The sequence below is a fragment of the Pecten maximus genome, chromosome 17 (assembly GCF_902652985.1).
Source record: "Pecten maximus chromosome 17, xPecMax1.1, whole genome shotgun sequence".
Classification (NCBI taxonomy): domain Eukaryota; kingdom Metazoa; phylum Mollusca; class Bivalvia; order Pectinida; family Pectinidae; genus Pecten; species Pecten maximus.
This window is the reverse complement of record NC_047031.1, coordinates 19,264,762-19,285,457: the sequence shown is the minus strand read 5'-3', so window position 1 is coordinate 19,285,457 and position 20,696 is coordinate 19,264,762. Positions and strand designations below refer to the sequence as shown.

Below are 20,696 nucleotides of genomic sequence, written 5' to 3'. Positions count from 1 at the left end.
TGGATGAGGTGGAGGAAAGGGAAAAGGGGATGAGGTGGAGGATAGGGAAAAGGGGATGAGGTGGAGGATAGGGAAAAGGGGATGAGGTGGAGGATAGGGAAAAGGGGATGAGGTGGAGGATAGGGAAAAGGGGATGAGGTGGAGGATAGGGAAAAGGGGATGAGGTGGAGGATAGGGAAAAGGGGATGAGGTGGAGGATAAGCGGGGGAGATGGGACAGCTGGATAAAGGGAATTGAGTGGGGATAGTTTGATTTTCTGAAAACTAACAACTTTGTATATGAGTTATGTTTTCCTGATTATATTGACATCAAAGGTTTGGTAAGTCTGTGCTTCTAAGGGAATTCTATAAATAAATGAGTCTTGATAAGAACAACAAATCACAGATCTTCAGGATAGAGATTTGATTTTGAAATTGGTCATTTAGTGTATCATAACAATCCTAAAATAATATGCTGCACAACTACATCATGGCATAATCCTAGAGCTCTACATCACGGCGTAATCCTAGAGCTCTACATCACGGCGTAATCCTAGAGCTCTACATCACGGCGTAATCGTAGATCTCTACATCACGGCGTAATCGTAGAACTCTACATCACGGCGTAATTCTAGAACTCTACATCACGGCGTAATCCTAGAGCTCTACATCACGGCGTAATCGTAGAACTCTACATCACGGCGTAATCGTAACCAAGCTTGTCTGGTGGACTCTGGGATGAAAAAGAAATATTTTTGAGTTATGAATCTGCTGCACAAAATTTTCTGACTCAGGGATGAAAAAGGAATATTTTTGAGCTATGAATCTGCTACACAATATTTTCTGTTTGCTTATAAAAGCTGACATTTTTGATAAATAGGAACTGATACAGCTACAATATTCTAAATACTATATGAAATTTTAAACTTTTCTGAAACATTGACAATCATTATACACAGATTCCCGACATAACTTGTTTAACATATACATATATTTATGGAAGAGTTCAGTAACGCCAATCATCGTGTCATCATATAGTGTGGTCGTTTTTTCTGTGTGACAAAAGCTACAGTGGTATAGTACCAGCCACTTATCCGGTAGTGGTTAGCGTAGCGGGCTGGTGATACTGGTATATACTAGGACACTTTTGTCATTTGGAATAATAGACCAGCATGTGTTCTCCGCCCCAACACCACAATCTTCAGAGGTAAATATTTCTGGCATTGTGTACATGTTTTTTTTCTGAAGAACACTAGCTTCATGTTGTAGGTTTTTATGTCGGATAGAATGACTGTATGATGTTTTATAGGCTCACTGTTCTCCCTGGTTTATACGGTGGTGGAGGGAAAACATAATGTAATGGATCTTCATGAGGAGAAGTTGTGTAGCTGGTTTTACTGGGACGGGATATTCATTAAGTTGGCTTCTGAAATTCAATATGACAATTTCTCTATTCATCCTGAGGGAAAGTAAATTTTTAATTTAAAAAAAAAAATTCCAAGGGTAAAAATAAACACTTATTTTTTACCAATATTTATTTTCTTTTAATTGAATTTATAAAATTATGTTTGGAAAAAAAGGATATATGTTTTTAATCAGTATTTTTTCTGTACTGCTTTATAAATAATATCTGCATTAAAATACAGATTGATAATATTAGATAATTGGCCATTTTCTGTGTGTCATAAACATTAATCAATATGCATTTCTTTAATACTGAAAATCTCAGTGTCACATATTATGATAATGATACATTTTTATGTCTCCATGTCACAGTAAGGTAGCATACATCCTTAAGTCCCCATGTCACAGTAATTAAGGTAGCATACATCCTTAAGTCTCCATGTCACAGTAAGATAGCATACATCCTTAAGTCTCCATGTCACAGTAAGGTAGCATACATCCTTAAGTCTCCATGTCATAGTAATTAAGGTAGCATACATCCTTAAGTCCCCATGTCACAGTAATTAAGGTAGCATACATCCTTAAGTCTCCATGTCATAGTAAGGTAGCATACATCCTTAAGTCCCAATGTCACAGTAATAAAGGTAGCATACATCCTTAAGTCTCCATGTCACAGTAAGATAGCATACATCCTTAAGTCTCCATGTCACAGTAAGATAGCATACATCCTTAAGTCTCCATGTCATAATAATTAAGGTAGCAAACATCCTTAAGTCTCCATGTCATAGTAAGGTAACATACATCCTTAAGTCCCCATGTCACAGTAAGGTAGCATACACCCTTAAGTTTCCATGTCACAGTAATTAAGGTAGCATACATCCTTAAGTCCCCATGTCACAGTAATTAAGGTAGCATACATCCTTAAGTCCCCATGTCACAGTAATTAAGGTAGCATACATCCTTAAGTCTCCATGTCATAATAAGGTAACATACATCCTTAAGTCCCCATGTCACAGTAATTAAGGTAGCATACATCCTTAAGTCTCCATGTCATAGTAAGGTCACAGTAAGGTAACATACATCCTTAAATCTCCATGTCACAGTAAGGTAACATACACCCTTAAGTCTCCAAGTCACAGTAAGGTAGCATACATCCTTAAGTTTCCATGTCACAGTAATGTAAGTTACATCCTTAAATCTCCATGTCATAGTAATTAAGTTAGCATTCATCCTTAAATCTCCATGTCACAGTAAGGTAACATACACCCTTAAGTCTCCATGTCATAGTAAGGTAACATACACCCTTAAGTCCCCATGTCACAGTAATGTAAGGTACATCCTTTAGTCTCCATATAACACATTAGGTTGTGTATTGGCTAATTTTCTCTTTTTTTTTTATGATTGTTGAATATATTGTTAAGGTTATTGGAATTTATCATCAATTTGTAGAAATTGTATACTGGTAATTTAATCAGCTGATGACCCACTAGCTATGAGAAATATTTATTGATTTATACACACGTCTGAAAAATAATCAGTTTCAAATTTGAATTATTTTATTTCTACAATATTTCAATTTACCGTGGTGGAAAATAAAAACTATCAAAGAGATTGATGTAAAAAATATAATGGAAACTTGATATCAAAAAGTCTATACAGACAGGTTTAATTTCATATTTAGAATACTAGCCCTGTGGTAGATCACAAAATTCTGCAAGCTGAACTTACTTACAGAAAATATTTTGTAGCTGTGACATTTAAAATCTACTGACTGAGATAAGGAGCTATGGTAAAATATGGGGGAAATGTCGAACACAAAATTTATTAACTCAATAATTGGAAAATTGCGCTCATTGTCTCCTTGTTAAGCTGGAGTAGGGATGTTGGTATAATACAATGATGTATCCTTGAACAAGTTGACTCAGCTTTAATTGAGTATGTGGTAGGGCAGTGCAAGAAATGATATTTGTAGGCTGTTAGCTCCAAAATGGCAGCTACGGCTGTATGCTCCGAAATGGCAGCTCCTGCTGTAGGTTCCCCAGGGAGTTAAGAAAGACATTGGCTGGTTGGATAAGGCACGATGACACAGATAATAATTTATGAACGACTTTGAGATGGCAATGTTGCTGTGAGTGGTATAACGATATATAAGAACTTCAAATTATGATTATCATTATTACTATCTGAAAAAACTTAATCGAAGGCATTATTGAGGGGGAGGAAGGGAGCTTCTCACTGAAATGGTATCATCTGGTTATGATTTATTTGTTGTAATTCTGAAGGTTGATATCGGTACAGGGAAGTGTGCACTTGTTCAGCCATTTGTAGTAAAACAATCACGCTGGTCGTAATGTTGTGTTATATGACCAATCATTAACTAGGATTGGATGGACACTAAAACTAACTGTCTAACCCGATTATCCTCAGTTCAACAAACCTGATTATGAAGAAAAATCTAACTGTAACATCTTCAGCTAAATATATTTGTATTGATTTTCGCATGTGTGTCCTTTGCGTGCAGAGGCACTCAATTTTCGAGTGCGTTTCACGATCTTTTAAGTGTGCATGTGTCGCGACAGAGAAACAATTCATCAACGCCCAGCGTTTGATTTGTCAGTCTGGGAAAACAAGTTGGAGAGAAAATTAGAAATTAGCAAAAAAAAAAAAACATTTACAAAAAAGAAACTTGATGTAATGACAGAAGGTTTTCGTTACATAATTGAAATTTTGTTCAGATTTCTGAGGAAAGCATTAAAAATGTAACAACTTGATTTTTAATTTTAGTATTCCAAGCCAATAAAACTAATGTTTCAAATGGAATACTAATAAATAAATTCGAAAAGTTGCGAATGAAATTTTTTTGAATATTGCAGTTTGACCTAAAAAATATGTATTCGATTGATGATCCCAGTCAAGGAAGCTAATAATTCAAATAAAATATTTTGAATTTTGAATACTAAGTCTACTTAAGAAATAAATATTTCACCTTGACCTTGACATGTGCTGTTTATCTTCATATTTTAATGGAATAGTTCTAAATAAATTCAAAATTAACAAAGAAAAAAATGTTTGAATGTTTCCTAATAGTTACATAAATTATTGATATTTCCCCACAACATTGTTTCTAAAAGAATACTAATGAATGAATTCATAAATAAATGAAATGTTTGTGCTTATTATCACATATTGTATCTATTTTTATATTTGTTTATAAATATTTTCCATTGTTCCTTTAAAACCATTTTGAAAATTCTTGATCAGCAGCATGGAGTTTACAGTTATTGATATCAAATTCATGTCCAGTAGAACATTTAAGAATTCCAATTGCAGAATAAGTCTAGAATAATTCCACAACAGTTGCATATTGTTTGGCAGGGGTGTAAAAGTTACAAATGGCTGACCACTGTAGGTTAATTCCCGGTCTATAGTTGACAAAGCCCCTCATACATGGCAGAATAATTGCCATGGAGACAAGTCATTGATTAAATGAAAACTACGTTGTTTGAGATAAACATTTCCTCCTATTATGAGACGGCAAATTGAGTGTGCTGTGAAAAAGCTGCCCAATCTGTTCATCAGTTTAAAAGGCATCACACAAAAAGCATAGAAGTCTCTCTGGGTATTTTGAGTGGAAACAGTGCAGGAATTAAACCTACTCGCCAAAAAAGCATTTAGAGATTTCTGCTGAATGCTGTCATCATTAAGTTCAATGAATTGAATTTTGATTTGTTTTGTCCTAGTTAGAAATTAAAAGAAAACTGCTCTATAACCTATCAGTAAAACCTGGCCAAAAATCCATGTACCACTGTATAAATATATTTTTTAAATATATAAAAACAAAATTTTTTTCCCAACAAAAATATAAAATATGCCCATTATGAACAATGAATTGTAGCATCTGCTGAGCTCTTTTGGATAATGTCTATATCTCTTTTCTCCTTCCCCCCTGCTGTCAGCACTGTGGAGCAGCGGAAATGGTTCAAATGTTTGTGCAGGATAGAGAATGGAGGATTGATTGAAACTTGGTCACACAATACCTTTCAGTCATTTTGTCTCGTAGCACTGTATACATTGTGCCTTATTAAATCAGTTCTCCAGTACTCCGTGTACTTTCGCGGTCAATACTGGGAATTCCGTGGAATAGTATGCAGAAAAACCTAGAGGAACACATCAATGCTTTTAGGAAGCTTTACAAGCTTCAGATTCACTTAACAAAAGCATATAAATAAAATTTAAATTATATATGTTTCGTTTTAGAATTGTGAATCATAAAAAACTCACTTGTATTTGAGATGATAAATGTTTTCACAAATGAAAGATTTATTTATCAAAATCCGTTTCAGTTTTGTGAATTTTACAACCAATTATTGGTTAGTGTGTAAAGCTGTAGGAACCTACATACAGGCAGAGTAGGTAAACTAACACAAGATGGCTTCTGCTCAAAAAATAATTACGGGCAATATGGAACTTGTGTACTATAATGGAACATTGGATACCAAAAATACACTATCTATCCTGTGAGGCCTTAAAGCGTACTACAGTCAAAGGTCTACAGTAGTGAAATAAGTGAAATCCAGTGTGTACAAAAAGTTTAATAGGGTTACTGATAGAGTCATATATATATATATATATATATAATGATAGAAAGGTTAAAGTTCAAAGGTCAACTGATGCTCTACAGTAATGAAATACAATATGTGCAGAAAGTTTAATATGGTTACTACTAGAGTCATATCATGTAATAGAAAGGTTAAAGTTCAAAGGTCAACTGATATACAGAAAGTTTAATATGGATACTAATAGAGTCATGATCATGTAATAGAAAGGTTAAAGTTCAGGTATTCTAGCTGTAAGTTTAATACAACACTTACAAAAAGCTAAATATACTTACTGTAATCGTATATCAACAACAAAAGTTGTTTTCACCTGTGCTCTTAAATTTATACCAGTTTTATATTGGGAGGGGGGTGCCTGAAAAATGTAGTCTGGTTTTCATATCTATTTCAAAATTTTACTTCAAATGAACCCCCTCCCCTTTATCATAAAAGTTGAATGTTATTGTATTGGGAAGGCTTAATTGTTTGTGGTGTACTCCTACACTTGTATTGCTCTATATATATATATATATAAAAATTCTAAAAAATGATCTGATGTGGGCAGTGAGGGGCGTATTTGTGGATAGTTGTGGTAGGTACAGTATGGTAGATAGTGAGTATAATGTTAATTCTATCCCGATGGGTCGCCCTGGGGTGTTTTCATGTTTATTAGGTACAGTATGGTAGATAGTGAGTATAATGTCAATTCTATCCTGGTGGGTCGCCCTGGGGTGTTTTCATATTTATTAGGTACAGTATGGTAGATAGTGAGTATAATGTTAATTCTATCCCGATGGGTCACCCTGGGGTGTATTCATATTTATTAGGTACAGTATGGTAGATAGTGAGTATAATGTTAATTCTATCCCAATGGGTCGCCCTGGGTTGTTTTCATATTTATTAGGTACAGTATGGTAGATAGTGAGTATATAATGTTAATTCTATCCCGATGGGTCGCCCTGGGGTGTTTTTATATTTATTAGGTACAGTACGATAGATAGTGAGTATAATGTTAATTCTATCCCGATGGGTCGCCCTGGGGTGTTTTCATATTTATTAGGTACAGTACGATAGATAGTGAGTATAATGTTAATTCTACTCCGATGGGTCGCCCTGGGTTGTTTTCATGTTTATTAGGTAAAGTATGGTAGATGGTGAGTATAATGTAAAAATTCTATCCCGTGGCCATGGATTGCTCTGGGTTGTTTTCAATCGGATGTTATTAATGGCTATGATCCATTGATTATATCCAGCTCGGATGGATGTCCAAGTTTCAAATTGATTTCTTCAGAGTAATGTTCGGATATTACTGGTCAACTGTTAGAATTAAGGAGGACAACATGGTTCTGTAACACGGGATAATTGTGGAACTCTTCTCTCAGTGGAGATAGAATTGGTCTAAAAGTACAGTTATGTTAAGAGGTATAGCCTATAGGTTTAAATAGTTAATAATCTGTCATTCATATATTTGCATGATTCTTCAATAATAATGCAATTTGCCAAACGATCAATGATAGATTATATTGATTGCATGGTCATACAGAAATAGATATTAATCTACAAAAAACATTCACTGAGAAATGGGGGGTGGGGGGGGGGGGGGGGGGAGATATTAATGTATAAAAACATTATATTATTCACTAAAATTGGGAGCAATGTGTTTAAAGCTAGCGATATCAAACTGTTTTAAGATATTTAAACAAAATTATTGTCAATGCAAATCAATCAAAATAAAAGCTGTTGTGAGAAAATTACATTTTCCATTTAATTCCTCTCTAAATCATGTTTTACAGAAATTTTGGTGTACATGTATTTCAATATCAATAAAATCATAATTATGAGATTAGTCCAGGCACAGAAAAGCAATAGTATTTCCTGCGGTGTTGCATTGAAATATTACTTGTGTCAAGTAATATCTATAAATATTACTTATACAAGATGTGTCTGACAGGTGGTATGGAATCTGTACATTACTTGTAGTATGATCTTGAAAACCACCTGTTGAAACTGTTTAACACTTTAATGACCTTGTGGCCGTTGAAACTGTTTAACACTTTAATGACCTTGTGGCCGTTCAGAGACTGTTTAAAATGCAGGGGAATTGATATATACGAGTATCAACACCTCCCTCTGTAATGTTACTTGATGCAAGTTGTGTCCGACATGTGATATCATATTTGTGCATTACCAGGCTTGACTGAGTTTAAACCTTCTATTGTTGAAAATTTTAAAGACATTGTGGCCTCTTGGGGGCTGATTTATGTTTTGGCCACTTGAGGCTGTTTTACGCTGTGGCCAGCTGGGGCTGTTTTAAGGAGGAATATTTGTATTGAAGTATCAGAGCCTCTCTCTGAAAGTGAAATTAGCCATTTTCAGGACCATGCTAATTGGCGTGTTTTGGCCGTACACAGGGACACATACTTTCCATTACGAGTATCATCTGGGACATAACAGCAAATTGAGTCCAACAGTAATTTAACTTTCTGCCGTAATGTGAAAATTGCACTGTCAGCAGATCTCAAATTTCTGTTTTTCCGACAATGAAAAAAATAGTTATGATATCAGAGATTGTATTTGTAGCAATCTGACTTTCTCTACAAAGTATGTGACTGCATCGATAAACCAAATCTTGATTACAGCAAAATCCAACTAAAAGGGAGGAGGGAGGGAGAAACCCATAACACATTTCCTACAATTGTTCCATGTGGTGGAGATGAGGAATTTCTGTTCTGACAATGTTTTCGTATCAATGGACTACATTGATTTTCATATTGTCGACGTCTGATAAGACTGCAGCGATTCAATAATTTCATATTTCAATAAATTTTCTCTCGTTTTTGGTGTTATATAATATAATGATAATTTGGTGATGAATGTGGTGAGGTGATTTCATCCCGAGTTGAAGGTTGTACAAGGTTATAATGCCTAAAACCTTTTTGGTAGAGCGGAGATACTTTTTGTCTTACTCAAATCATGTTCACTATATTTTTTCGAAACAACAAATCTTTGAAGTCTAATAGAAATATTAGTCTCTGTAAAGGTGTTTCCAAAATGGTGCATTCCACAAGTGTTGATTCGTACATGATCCAAAGGACGATTTCCGTAAAGGGTTGTTTCTAAAGTTGTCGCTAAAATAATTGTTCTCTAAAAGATAATTTCAGAAAAGCATGATCTTGGTTGATTGAAGAGGGATGGACTTAGCTGTAAAATATTATATGAATTAAGATTAGGTTATTATCTCAAAAATTCATAGTTCAATTTTTTCATTTTGTAGGCGTGCCATCAACAGAGGCAGGAACAAGAGAGAAACCATCAAATTACAAACGAGAGAGCAACAAAACCGGACTTTAGGAAGGAGATTACGACTGAGGAAGACCTAAAAAACCAAGGAAAAGGCACACCAGTCAATCCAAGATGGCTACCCTATCGCTGAAAATCAGCGTGGTGGGTAATAATGTTGTCAAGACAATGCAGTTTGAACCCTCGACCCTGGTGTATGATGCCTGTAAAATCATTCGAGACAAACTTGTGGAGATACAACAGGGAAACAGTAAGTCAATGTACCTCTGAGTTTTAGCTTGAAAATCAAGCATGTTTATGAGATATTTCCTTCATGAGTTACTTCCCCTTTTAGCTCTATTATGTCCAAGATATTGCCCCGTTTTTTATTCCACTTTAAAATTTTTGTCATTTGATTTAATTAACCCAGTTGACTATGCCATCTTTTCAATGTCAAATTTGATGAAATGGAAAAAAAATCTTGTCACAATCTGTAAGGGATTTGTGTAAACAGTTAGCCAATCTGTAAGGGATTTGTGTAAACAGTTAGCCAATCTGTAAGGGATTTGTGTAAACAGTTAGCCAATCTGTAAGGGATTTGTGTAAACAGTTAGCCAATCTGTAAGGGATTTGTGTAAACAGTTAGCCAATCTGTAAGGGATTTGTGTAAACAGTTAGCCAATCTGTAAGGGATTTGTGTAAACAGTTAGCCAATCTGTAAGGGATTTGTGTAAACAGTTAGCCAATCTGTAAGGGATTTGTGTAAACAGTTAGCCAATCTGTAAGGGATTTGTGTAAACAGTTAGCCAATCTGTAAGGGATTTGTGTAAACAGTTAGCCAATCTGTAAGGGATTTGTGTAAACAGTTAGCCAATCTGTAAGGGATTTGTGTAAACAGTTAGCCAATCTGTAAGGGATTTGTGTAAACAGTTAGCCAATCTGTAAGGGATTGGTGTAAACAGTTAGCCAATCTGTAAGGGATTTGTGTAAACAGTTAGCCAATCTGTAAGGGATTTGTGTAAACAGTTAGCCAATCTGTAAGGGATTTGTGTAAACAGTTAGCCAATCTGTAAGGGATTTGTGTAAACAGTTAGCCAATCTGTAAGGGATTTGTGTAAACAGTTAGCCAATCTGTAAGGGATTTGTGTAAACAGTTAGCCAATCTGTAAGGGACCCAATCTGTAAGGGATTGGTGTAAGACAAGTTCAACTTGTTTATCCTATTAACCTCTATTATTTTTGTGCCTACTCTTAAAACGTTTTGAAACAGATAGCAAACACATTTTATTTCTAAACATCCTTACCATATTCCCAGATGCAAAACAAATGAGATAGCATTTACCATATTCCCAATAGGTCCTATAATTGTTCTAATCAAACTAAACATTTGCTTGTACATGTGTCCTATTGTCCAATGGGGATGAAAATTTGAATGGAAACAGGACCTTTAAAGACAATTAACTTCTGAGTGGGGCAATTTGACCCTAGATGGCTATGGCATTTGACCTTGTGTTAGTGGATTTGAAGGTTGAATGGGGTCAATGTTTGGCCCCTTAAGTGTTTAGAGAATGATAATTTAGATTTAATGATCAACTCTTTGTGTCTGCCACACAGGGTTAGAATGGCCTGTGATGGCCAGGTATATGGTATCAACTTGTGAATCCAAGTCAGTAAGCAGTGACAGTATCGATGAAACTGTCCCATTTGTTTATCCTTCTATTCAGTCATATTTAGGCCCATATTGTCTGTCTGTTCATCCTTCAACCTGTGTCCACTCCTAGAGATATTCTCTAGTTTATTTATCCTTCTATTCAGTCATATTAATCCCATTTGTCTGTGACTGTTCATCCTTCTGTCTATTCATTTTTGCCCAAATTGTCTGTCTGTTCATCCTTCTATCCAGTTATATTTAAGCCCATATTGTGTTCATCCTTCAATCTGTCCGTTTCTGTCCGTATTGTCTGTCTTTTCATCCTTCCGTCTATTCATTTCTCCTCATATTGTCTGTCTGTTTATCCTTCCATCCTGTTATATTTAGGATATTGTCTGTCTGTCCTGTTCATCTTTCCATCTGTCCATTTTACAACTCATAATTTGCCTGCCTGTTTGTCAGTGTTAATAAGTATATTTGTCAAGTCTAGAGTTTTTAACTTGAATCTTCATGCACTGATAATTTCAGGAAGTTTGCAATTGCCAGTCCTCAGCATTTTTTTTTCTCTCTCCAAGGTTAATGTTTTCATGTAGATTGTAATAAGAGGTTTAAACAAAAAGCTTCCCTAAACTGGAGTGATGTTCAGATTTCAGTTTTGTTCCATAGAATACTAGTCATGATCGTGACAAGTTCCAATTGGAATGATATAAAATTTTATATACCAGTCATAGCAACATTTGTTGTGCTTTGATGCACCATTTGAACTGTTATATGGCATCATAACGCCTTTCTTTGTTCCTGTCAATATGTAGTTATGTAGCCATGACGATTCATTCATGAGTTCTATAAAGGCAATGATATTTAGAGCTCAAAAATTCATAGGGTTTGTGTGGCATAAATCACTTTGAACTTTCATGCCAGTAGGATCATTTTGCTTTTCCGTTTCTGTTTTCCATTTTGCCGTTCAGTCCACCGCAAATGTCACATGGCCTAGTCATCTGGCTCCCGATCAATTTGACATTATCAAAACTATGAGAAAATAGTTTTATAATTGACTAAATGGTAGTAATATGACATATCTCTAATGGGACTTATATCGACCAATCAGACGAAAGATCTATTGATGCATAATGGCGGACTTAGTGGCCTATACCGCCAGTCCTGGTGCCCATACTGGTTTTCAGTTTCATTCTGACAATTTTGTGGAAAGGTCACAAGCGCCACAGCCTATTCAGTGAATTATGAACGCTTGTCTAGGGACCAATGACAAACTATTTCTGATCAGAATTTCTTGCTCGATACTTTATATGTATTTATTTCCCTGACATTGGTACCGTAGTATCGTCCTCTTTAACTTACCGTACAGTGATACCTGGCTTTAACACATCACTGTTTGGGATGGAGACAATGTGTTGGATATGACTGTCAGTTTCAGTAAAGTCAGTGGTCTGTTAAGTCAGTGGTCAGTAAAGACAGTGGTCAGTAAAGACAGTGGTCGGTAAAGTCAGTGGTCAGTAAAGACAGTGGTCGGTAAAGACAGTGGTCGGTAAAGTCAGTGGTCAGTAAAGACAGTGGTCGGTAAAGTCAGTGTCGGAAATGACAGTGGAATATGTCTCCGTGCTGTTGGATATGGACGGATGTTACAGGATGTTGACTGGTCAGTAGAGACAGTGTCGGAAGTGACAGTGGAATATGTCTCCGTGCTGTTGGATATGGACAGATGTTATGTTACAGGATGTTGTTTAAGACAGTGTCTCAGTAAAGTCAGTTTCGGCAATGACAGTGGAGTTCGTCCAATTCTGTTGGATATGGACGGATGTTACAGGATGTTGTTAAAGCCAGTGGTCGGTAAAGCCAGTGGTCGGTAAAGCCAGTGGTCGGTAAAGTCAATGGTCGGTAAAGTCAGTGGTCAGTAAAGTCAGTGGTCAGTAAAGACAGTGGTCGGTCAAGTCAGTGTTGGCAATAACAGTGGAGTATGTCTCCGTGCTGGTCGATATGGACGGATGTTACAGGATGTTGACTGGTTGGAAATGACAGTGGAATATGTCTTCTTTCTATTGGATATGGCCAGATGTTTCAGAATGCCGTCAAAGTGGATGATCGGGTGGCATTGTGATAACACACTTGCCTCTCAACAAGGGGTTGATTCCCTGATCGGACGTGAACAGGTATGGGGTCACCTGATCAGACCTGAACAGGTATGGGGTCACCTGTCGTTTTTTTCTGGGTATTACAGTTTTCCTCGATAATAAGACCCATCACACACTTCCATTGGGGTCAACAGAAGTGATAAATTGTAACATACATTTGTCATTAAAGTCAGTGATCGGTAAAGGTGTGAGTGTCGCAAACAAGTTCAACCATTTGATATTTGAGTGTCACAAAACAAGTTCAATCATTTGATATTTGAGTGTTGCAAGCAAGTTCAATCATTCGATATGTGAGTGTCGCAAACAAGTTCAATCAATCGATATGTGAGTGTCGCAAACAAGTTCAATCATTCGATATGTGAGTGTCGCAAACAAGTTCAATCATTCGATAATTATGTGAGTGTCACAAAACAAGTTCAATGTAATACGATGTATCGAAAATAAGCTGGACCTCACCATCTCGGAATGGTATGACTCGACAGACAGGCTATAAAGCCTCTACATTAGAATGATTAAAACCAGTAATGAACCACAGCTTTTAGATTAAACAGGGTTTTAGATATTCTGTGTTCAAAATTATGAAGTCGGATGGGGAGTTTTAACCCCGATGAAATACTTCCATCAAATCTGCCAGGGATAGATTTCATTTGGTAGAGTGACTTAGGCTGGTAAACCCAGAAAGTTTGAATTCTGTTTTCTGAGAGAGTCAATGAAGAGTGATTACCTCTGTCGCAATTTGTTAAAACAAATTTGTCTAATGTAGACGTTGCAAAAACTGGACACATTTTTTTCTTTTTGGTCATTTGTATGTATACGTACCTTCGACAAATCGTAGACGATAAAATAAAAAACTTCATTTGATAAAACAACATGATTGCACCAAACTGTGTTGTAAATATATAAATATTCTGATAATGCCGTTAAAATGTGTATCGCCTTTAATCTCTTCATCTGTCTGTCATTCTGTACAAACAAGTTTCTTTTTTATCATTCGATCTGTGTATGAGAATAAGAGACATGTTTCTGTTTCATTATTTCAGTAGCAACCTGTGAAATAGTTCTCTGTGTCTCGTTTTCTCTACAGGAACAAGTTGAATGTCTATTTCTCTGTCATTTGTTCTGTCTTTAAAAAGCAAGGAAAAATGCTCTCAATATTGATCATAACCTTTTAGGCTCTTCATAAGAGAGTCACTGGTAGTTATCAGCTACTACAAGATGACCTTCACTGGTAGTCACCAGATACTACAAGGTGACCGTCACTGGTAGTCATCAGCTACTACAAGGTGACCGTCACTGGTAGTCACCAGCTACGACAAGGTGACCTTCACTGGTAGTCATCAGCTACTACAAGGTGACCTTCACTGGTAGTCATCAGCTACTACAAGGTGACCTTCACTGGTAGTCATCAGTTACTACAAGGTGACCTTCACTGGTAGACACCAGATACTACAAGGTGACCTTCACTGGTAGTCATCAGCTACTACAAGGTGACCTTCACTGGTAGTCATCAGCTACTACAAGGTGACCTTCACTTGTAGTTATCAGCTACTACAAGGTGACCTTCACTGGTAGTCACCAGATACTACAAGGTGACCTTCACTGGTAGTCACCAGCTACTACAAGGTGACCTTCACTGGTAGTCATCAGCTACTACAAGGTGACCTTCACTGGTAGTCATCAGTTACTACAAGGTGACCTTCACTGGTAGACACCAGATACTACAAGGTGACCTTCACTGGTAGTCATCAGCTACTTCAAGGTGACCTTCACTGGTAGTCATCAGCTACTACAAGGTGACCTTCACTTGTAGTTATCAGCTACTACAAGGTGACCTTCACTGGTAGTCACCAGATACTACAAGGTGACCTTCACTGGTAGTCACCAGCTACTACAAGGTGACCTTCACTGGTAGTCATCAGCTACTACAAGGTGACCTTCACTGGTAGTCACCAGCTACTACAAGGTGACTGTCACTGGTAGTCACCAGCTACCACAAGGTGACCTTCACTGGTAGTCATCAGTTACCACAAGGTGACCTTCACTGGTAGTCACCAGATACTACAAGATGACCGTCACTGGTAGTTATCAGAACTGGAAATAACTTCCTAACATTAGGGAAGGGCATTGAAAAGGTTAAAGACAGGTAGAAATTGGAAGATCATATGCATGAAGGATATTTTGTTTAGCATGTTAGTAAACTTTAGTTTACTTACATTGAATAAAAGTTTCTATGTGTCAGACTTCAAACTCTAGGTCAGGTAAATGTTTTACATGCCAGCCTTCTGGGCTAGAACTCTGGGTCAAGTAAATGTTTCAACATGCCAGCCTTCTGGGCTAGAACTCTGGGTCAAGTAAATGTTTTAACCTGCCAGCCTTCTGGGCTAGAACTCTGGGTCAAGTAAATGTTTTAACATGCCAGCCTTCTGGGCTAGAACTCTGGGTCAAGTAAATGTTTTAACATGCCAGCCTTTTGAGCTATCAAGCTTAAGTGTATGACCCTGCCATTGCTGCCGGCACTTATCGAAATCTGACGTAACAAGATGGACTTAACGGTTTTGATGACGCTGCAGACTTTTTTAAAACCAACTCATGAATATTTTGTGTGATGGTCATGCATAAGCTTAGGCTGTTATGTGATTCTGCCCCTGATACTGACAACGTTAAACCGCAAGCTAAGATGTAGACGCAGGATTTTTGTTTGGCAATGTAATTACTTTTAATCATGAATATTCATGAGTGATCATGCATAATTTGCACAGATTACCAATTTTTTTTGTAGTAGCTAGATAATGGTGATAGTTGATTTTGTCATTAGTTGGAAAAATCTATGGAAAAATCAGTAAGATAATAAGAATATACGAATTGTAATCAAGATAATTTAATGAATAAATACATACATCAATTTATATTCCAGAGAGAGGGCTTACAGAAAAAATTGAAATGAAACCATTTCTTTCTGGCAGTCTATACATTGAAAGACTTGGGTTGTATCTATAATTGATGTTTGATATATTGATCTGCCATAGAAATATAGGTTAAAACTAAATGGGTCGAGCTGGTGCAATTGACTGATCTTCTATGAAAATATAGATGCAAACTAAAGAGGTTGGAGTCATGGAGGTGGGTTCAAATAGCTGACCCACCAGAAATAAAGAGTAGACCATGAAAACCTATGTGATTTGCACACCTGTGTCATTTGCACACCTGTGTCATTTGCGCACCTTTGTAATTTGCGCAGGTACTTTTTGGGGCTGAAAATGCAGGAGGTCCTGAAATCAATGTATGGCTAACTCACCATTATGTGTATACCAGTAAGGTCCATTGAAATTTAAATAGCGGAGACCCAAGTAATTAAACCATAAATAGGGTTATAATGCCCAAGGTAGAAATATAAGTCCAGATAAACTTAAATAAAAGCATCAGAAGACAATAAACAGTTAAAAAGAAAATAATAACAAAAAAAAAAAAAAGATACGACTTCAGTTTAATGTATCTTTCTGTAAAGTCACAAAACCTTGATTCTCCTTTGTAATTGACAAAGATTTGTACTTTTCAACTTTGTGAACCGGAGAAAATGTATCCCTCATGACTTCAACACTACATGTAAAACGGTATAAGTTTGATAATTTCTACAAGTAGTATGAAATATTTATGAATTATGGATGAGAGAGCAGAGTAAAAGGACCGAAAACAGCGGTACATTAAAACAAAGTGCTTGATGGGAAAAAATAAATATTGAATGAATTCTGGTTGAGAGGAAGCAATACTGCAAAATATTGTTCACATCGGAATTACAAGAAATAGACTGGAAATTCCGTTAGTATTGACGCGGACGATAAAATGTATCGTACTCAATATTGATGGGCCTTTATACTCCCGTATTGTGTAATAGGGATGTCCCGGGAGACGGCCATCTTGGAAGTGTTTAACTTCAGGGAAGATGTGCGAAGGAACTGCCATTTATGGGAGAGCCGTGTTAGACCGTTCTGGAGATTTGTACCATTTGTCCATCATTGATTAAATTTATCATGCAGCTTTTTCTTGTTCAGAATTTTATGGTAAACTTTCTTCCTGTTTTACAAAAAACTTCCATGTAAAATTAGATTTACTCTATGTCTTTATGAAATTTATCCTAGAATTTGTAAATGTTAATAACATTTGCCTGTTTGAATCAATTAAAATTTTAAGTGATTTAAAAGAAATGATTTTGAGGAATAATTAAGATAATAAATTTATAAGTATGAAATATTCACTTAAAAGATTTGTTGGATAGTGATACATTTCCTTCTATTAAAAAAGAGTAGTGCCCCTTAGGTCAGATTTGTTAGTTATTCATGAATATAAAATTATAAAAGTGGACAGGTACATTATGCCTTTTACAGTTTATTATTTATTACTGATCTAGAAAAAGTAGGATTTAAATCTGACTTTGTAGAAGATTTACAGAGAATATGTTCATACTAATCAGCCTCCATATGTGTATTATAATTAGTAAATTAAGACCGGCAGAGATTTAGTACTGCAAGTTTAAAAACACAACAGGACTATCTAACATAAATGTTGTTGTATGAACAAATTAAAAAGTTTTATCAAAATTTAAAAAAAAAAGTATTAAGTGGAAGATTTTGCCATAGTGGTGGGCTATTCATTAAAACCTTGTTTGTTACAGCCGGTGATTACGGATTATTTCTGAAAGATGACGATCCCAAAAAAGGGGTGTGGTTAGAGTCGGGACGAGCACTGGATTACTACTTACTGAGGAATGGGGTAAGTAATCTCCCTTGGTTTATTCTCCCAAATGGGGCAAGTAGTCTCCCTAAGCTTATTCTCTAAAACTGGTGAGTAATCTCACTTAGCTTATTCTCCAAAATGGGGTGAGTAATCTCCCTTATTTTATTCTCCCAAATTGGGTGAGTAATCTCCCTCATTTTATTCTCAGAAACTGGTGAGTAATCTCCCTTAGTTTATTCTCCCAAATTGGGTGAGTAATCTCCCTCATTTTATTCTCAGAAACTGGTAAGTAATCTCCCTTTGTTATTCTCCCAAATGGGGTGAGTAATCTCCCTTAGTTTATTCCTCCAAATTGGGTGAGTTATCTCCCTTGGTTTATTCTCAGAAACTGGTAAGTAATCTCCCTTTGTTTATTCTCCCAAATGGGTTGAGTAATCTCCCTTAGTTTATTCATTGGTGAATAGATTTACCTCCCTTGTAAGAGTGTTCTTTATATAAAGCCTGATATATTTGGCTGCTTAAAACACTACTTTTACTCAGTTATCCTGATTGGATGTCTTAACTCCCTCGCTGTGCTGATTGAGGAGTGTGTTGGTTATCTCCCTTGCAAATAATACCGGTGTAGTTTAAACTAGGTGTTGTATGAGATATCTTCTTCCTTAGATAGATAATTAATTCACTACATAAATTTTTGATGATGAAATTTGTAATAAATTGATCCCGGTGCTTATAGATATGAATGCCAACCTCACAAATAGCCCATCATTAAATCCTAAGTAACAATTTCCTTTCTTTATATGATTCCCTTAATAAATCCATCCACCATTTGTCAAATGTTTAAATGTAACTTACTCCTACACTTAGTAAATATTCCCTGCCATGTTGTGACTATTTGAATGATTTTTTTAAACTTTATTTCTTGCACATCAATTTATTTCTCAAATTTTTTTTCTTTAAATTTCAAATTTGAATTATGATTATTTTGTATTGGTTGGGAACAATTAACCATTTCATTTCTGAAATAGATATTTTATTTGTGTGATGAAATTCCTATTTGATCAGCATTAGATGGTAATTTGACTCAATGTCCTTGTCTAAACAGTTTGATAAATCCTTTCCACTGGAAAGGTTGTGTCACTCAACAATGTATAAATAATGAAGAAAGATATCTGTTTACGTGAAGAAGAGATTCAATTCTTACAAAAAAAACGTGTCCTATATTTTAAGTGGGTGAGGCATATCAGATTTTGGTTAAGCGGACATTGACACATTTATTGTGTAACTTCTACTATAAGGGAAAATACTAAAAAGCCCGTAAATGTAGACTTGTACATCTGACAGTGTCACTGTTACTACAAGTGTAATTATCACAGTACTGGTTATAACCATATGAAGTAGATCGCTCTAATGGCCGTGGTTTCGTGTACAAAAAGCACAGATAATATTTTTGTGCAGGAAACGTACTTAAGTGTAAGAGTTTCTAGTCATGTGATTCCTAACTATTTTGTATGGCAAGTATTCTGGGTTGAATATTCAAAAGTACTTCCTCTCTCATGTTTAGATTATATATTGTCAGTATGGTTTCCATTTGCACCTCCCCCATCTCCACCCCAACTCCACCACAGCCAATAATACAATTGTAAAAATATTTAATTGTATTCTCCACAAACTAAATAATTTTATTATATCATATACTTTTCGGCAATTAATCTTAATAATTTTGAGTATGGTATGCATATGGAAATCTTTCTTGAATGTTAATGTCAAAATAGATGCCAATCTTCTCTGTATCGTTTCAATTCCAATGTATGTACTGCCAAAGTAAAACCCCTGCACAAGGATGATGGGCAAATGTGTGAAGCTTACGCTCCATATTAAAAAAAAGAAAATATTGAAATAGAATTTGTGTATTTGACCCATATGGTATCTAAAATTGTTTTCACAAAAAATGCTTTCTGAATAGATTTTCCCATTTCTGAATACAAGTTGAGGAAACACTTTCACCAGAGAATCCTATAACATTTAACATGTTTCATACTTGACCTTTAGTTCATGTGACCTTTGACCTTTGACATAAGGACAAAAAAGGTCATGAATTAGGGCTGTGTATAGCTGGAGAAAATTTCTGAAGAGGCTTCTAATATTTCTGTCGGGATTAATTTCAAAGCCCTTAAACTTAAGTGGCTTTGGACCAGCTAAACTGTATTTCCTAACCATCCCTATGAGACCTGCAATGACTGTAAATATTCAAAATACCCATTCACAGTCTTCATTTGCATCTATTTAAATAGTATGCATCTTGACATAAACCAAGATTTTATGTTAGATGTAACTCTGCATGTCCACAATTTATGTCCTTAAACATTTTGTAAGGCTGAAACACTAAATTTCAATCTTTCTGCAATTATTTGTGTTAGATTTTTTTTTCGGGCACATAATTTTATATCTTTTCAATCTACTTCCCACTTCTCCAACTCTGCTCCTTCATTTGACTTTCAATTCCAGTTTAAATTTTCTTCCATCTCCCCCCTCATGTGCCCCAGTGTTTTTTGCCTTCAGTGCCACTCCAGTATTAACTTGTAAGTTTGACTAGTCTAATGTCAAAACTCATGAGGGTGTGGGCAATGTTGAACTCCGAGTGTGTTCACTTCCTGTGAATCAGGAATAGCTCTTCAGTTGAAGGAGGTACAAATAGCCCTATTAATGAAAACCACTTTAAATATACATTTTGAAAACTGATGCACAAGAAATGAGTGAAAAATCTCAAATTTTTGAAATTTTGGGAATAATTAAACTTGAAGATGTTAAGCTATTACAGGTTCTGAATAGAAGCATTGTAGAGGTGCTAAAACAGAATTTCTCCATTGAATGTATCAACATATAGAACTAAAAATGAAATTAACCTTTTG

The 20,696-nt window shown here is 35.8% G+C and overlaps 1 protein-coding gene across 1 annotated transcript in view; it reads left to right on the top strand.

The window, feature by feature from the left end:
- Positions 1-20,696, top strand: part of LOC117315470 (talin-1-like) — a 103,058-nt gene that overhangs the window by 12,333 nt on the left and 70,029 nt on the right. Inside the window, exons 2-3 of the mRNA XM_033869674.1 lie at positions 9,252-9,527; positions 17,726-17,823. Coding sequence (XP_033725565.1) covers positions 9,392-9,527; positions 17,726-17,823 — 234 coding nt within the window. The 5' untranslated portion in view covers positions 9,252-9,391. The remainder of the gene's footprint in view (positions 1-9,251; positions 9,528-17,725; positions 17,824-20,696) is intronic.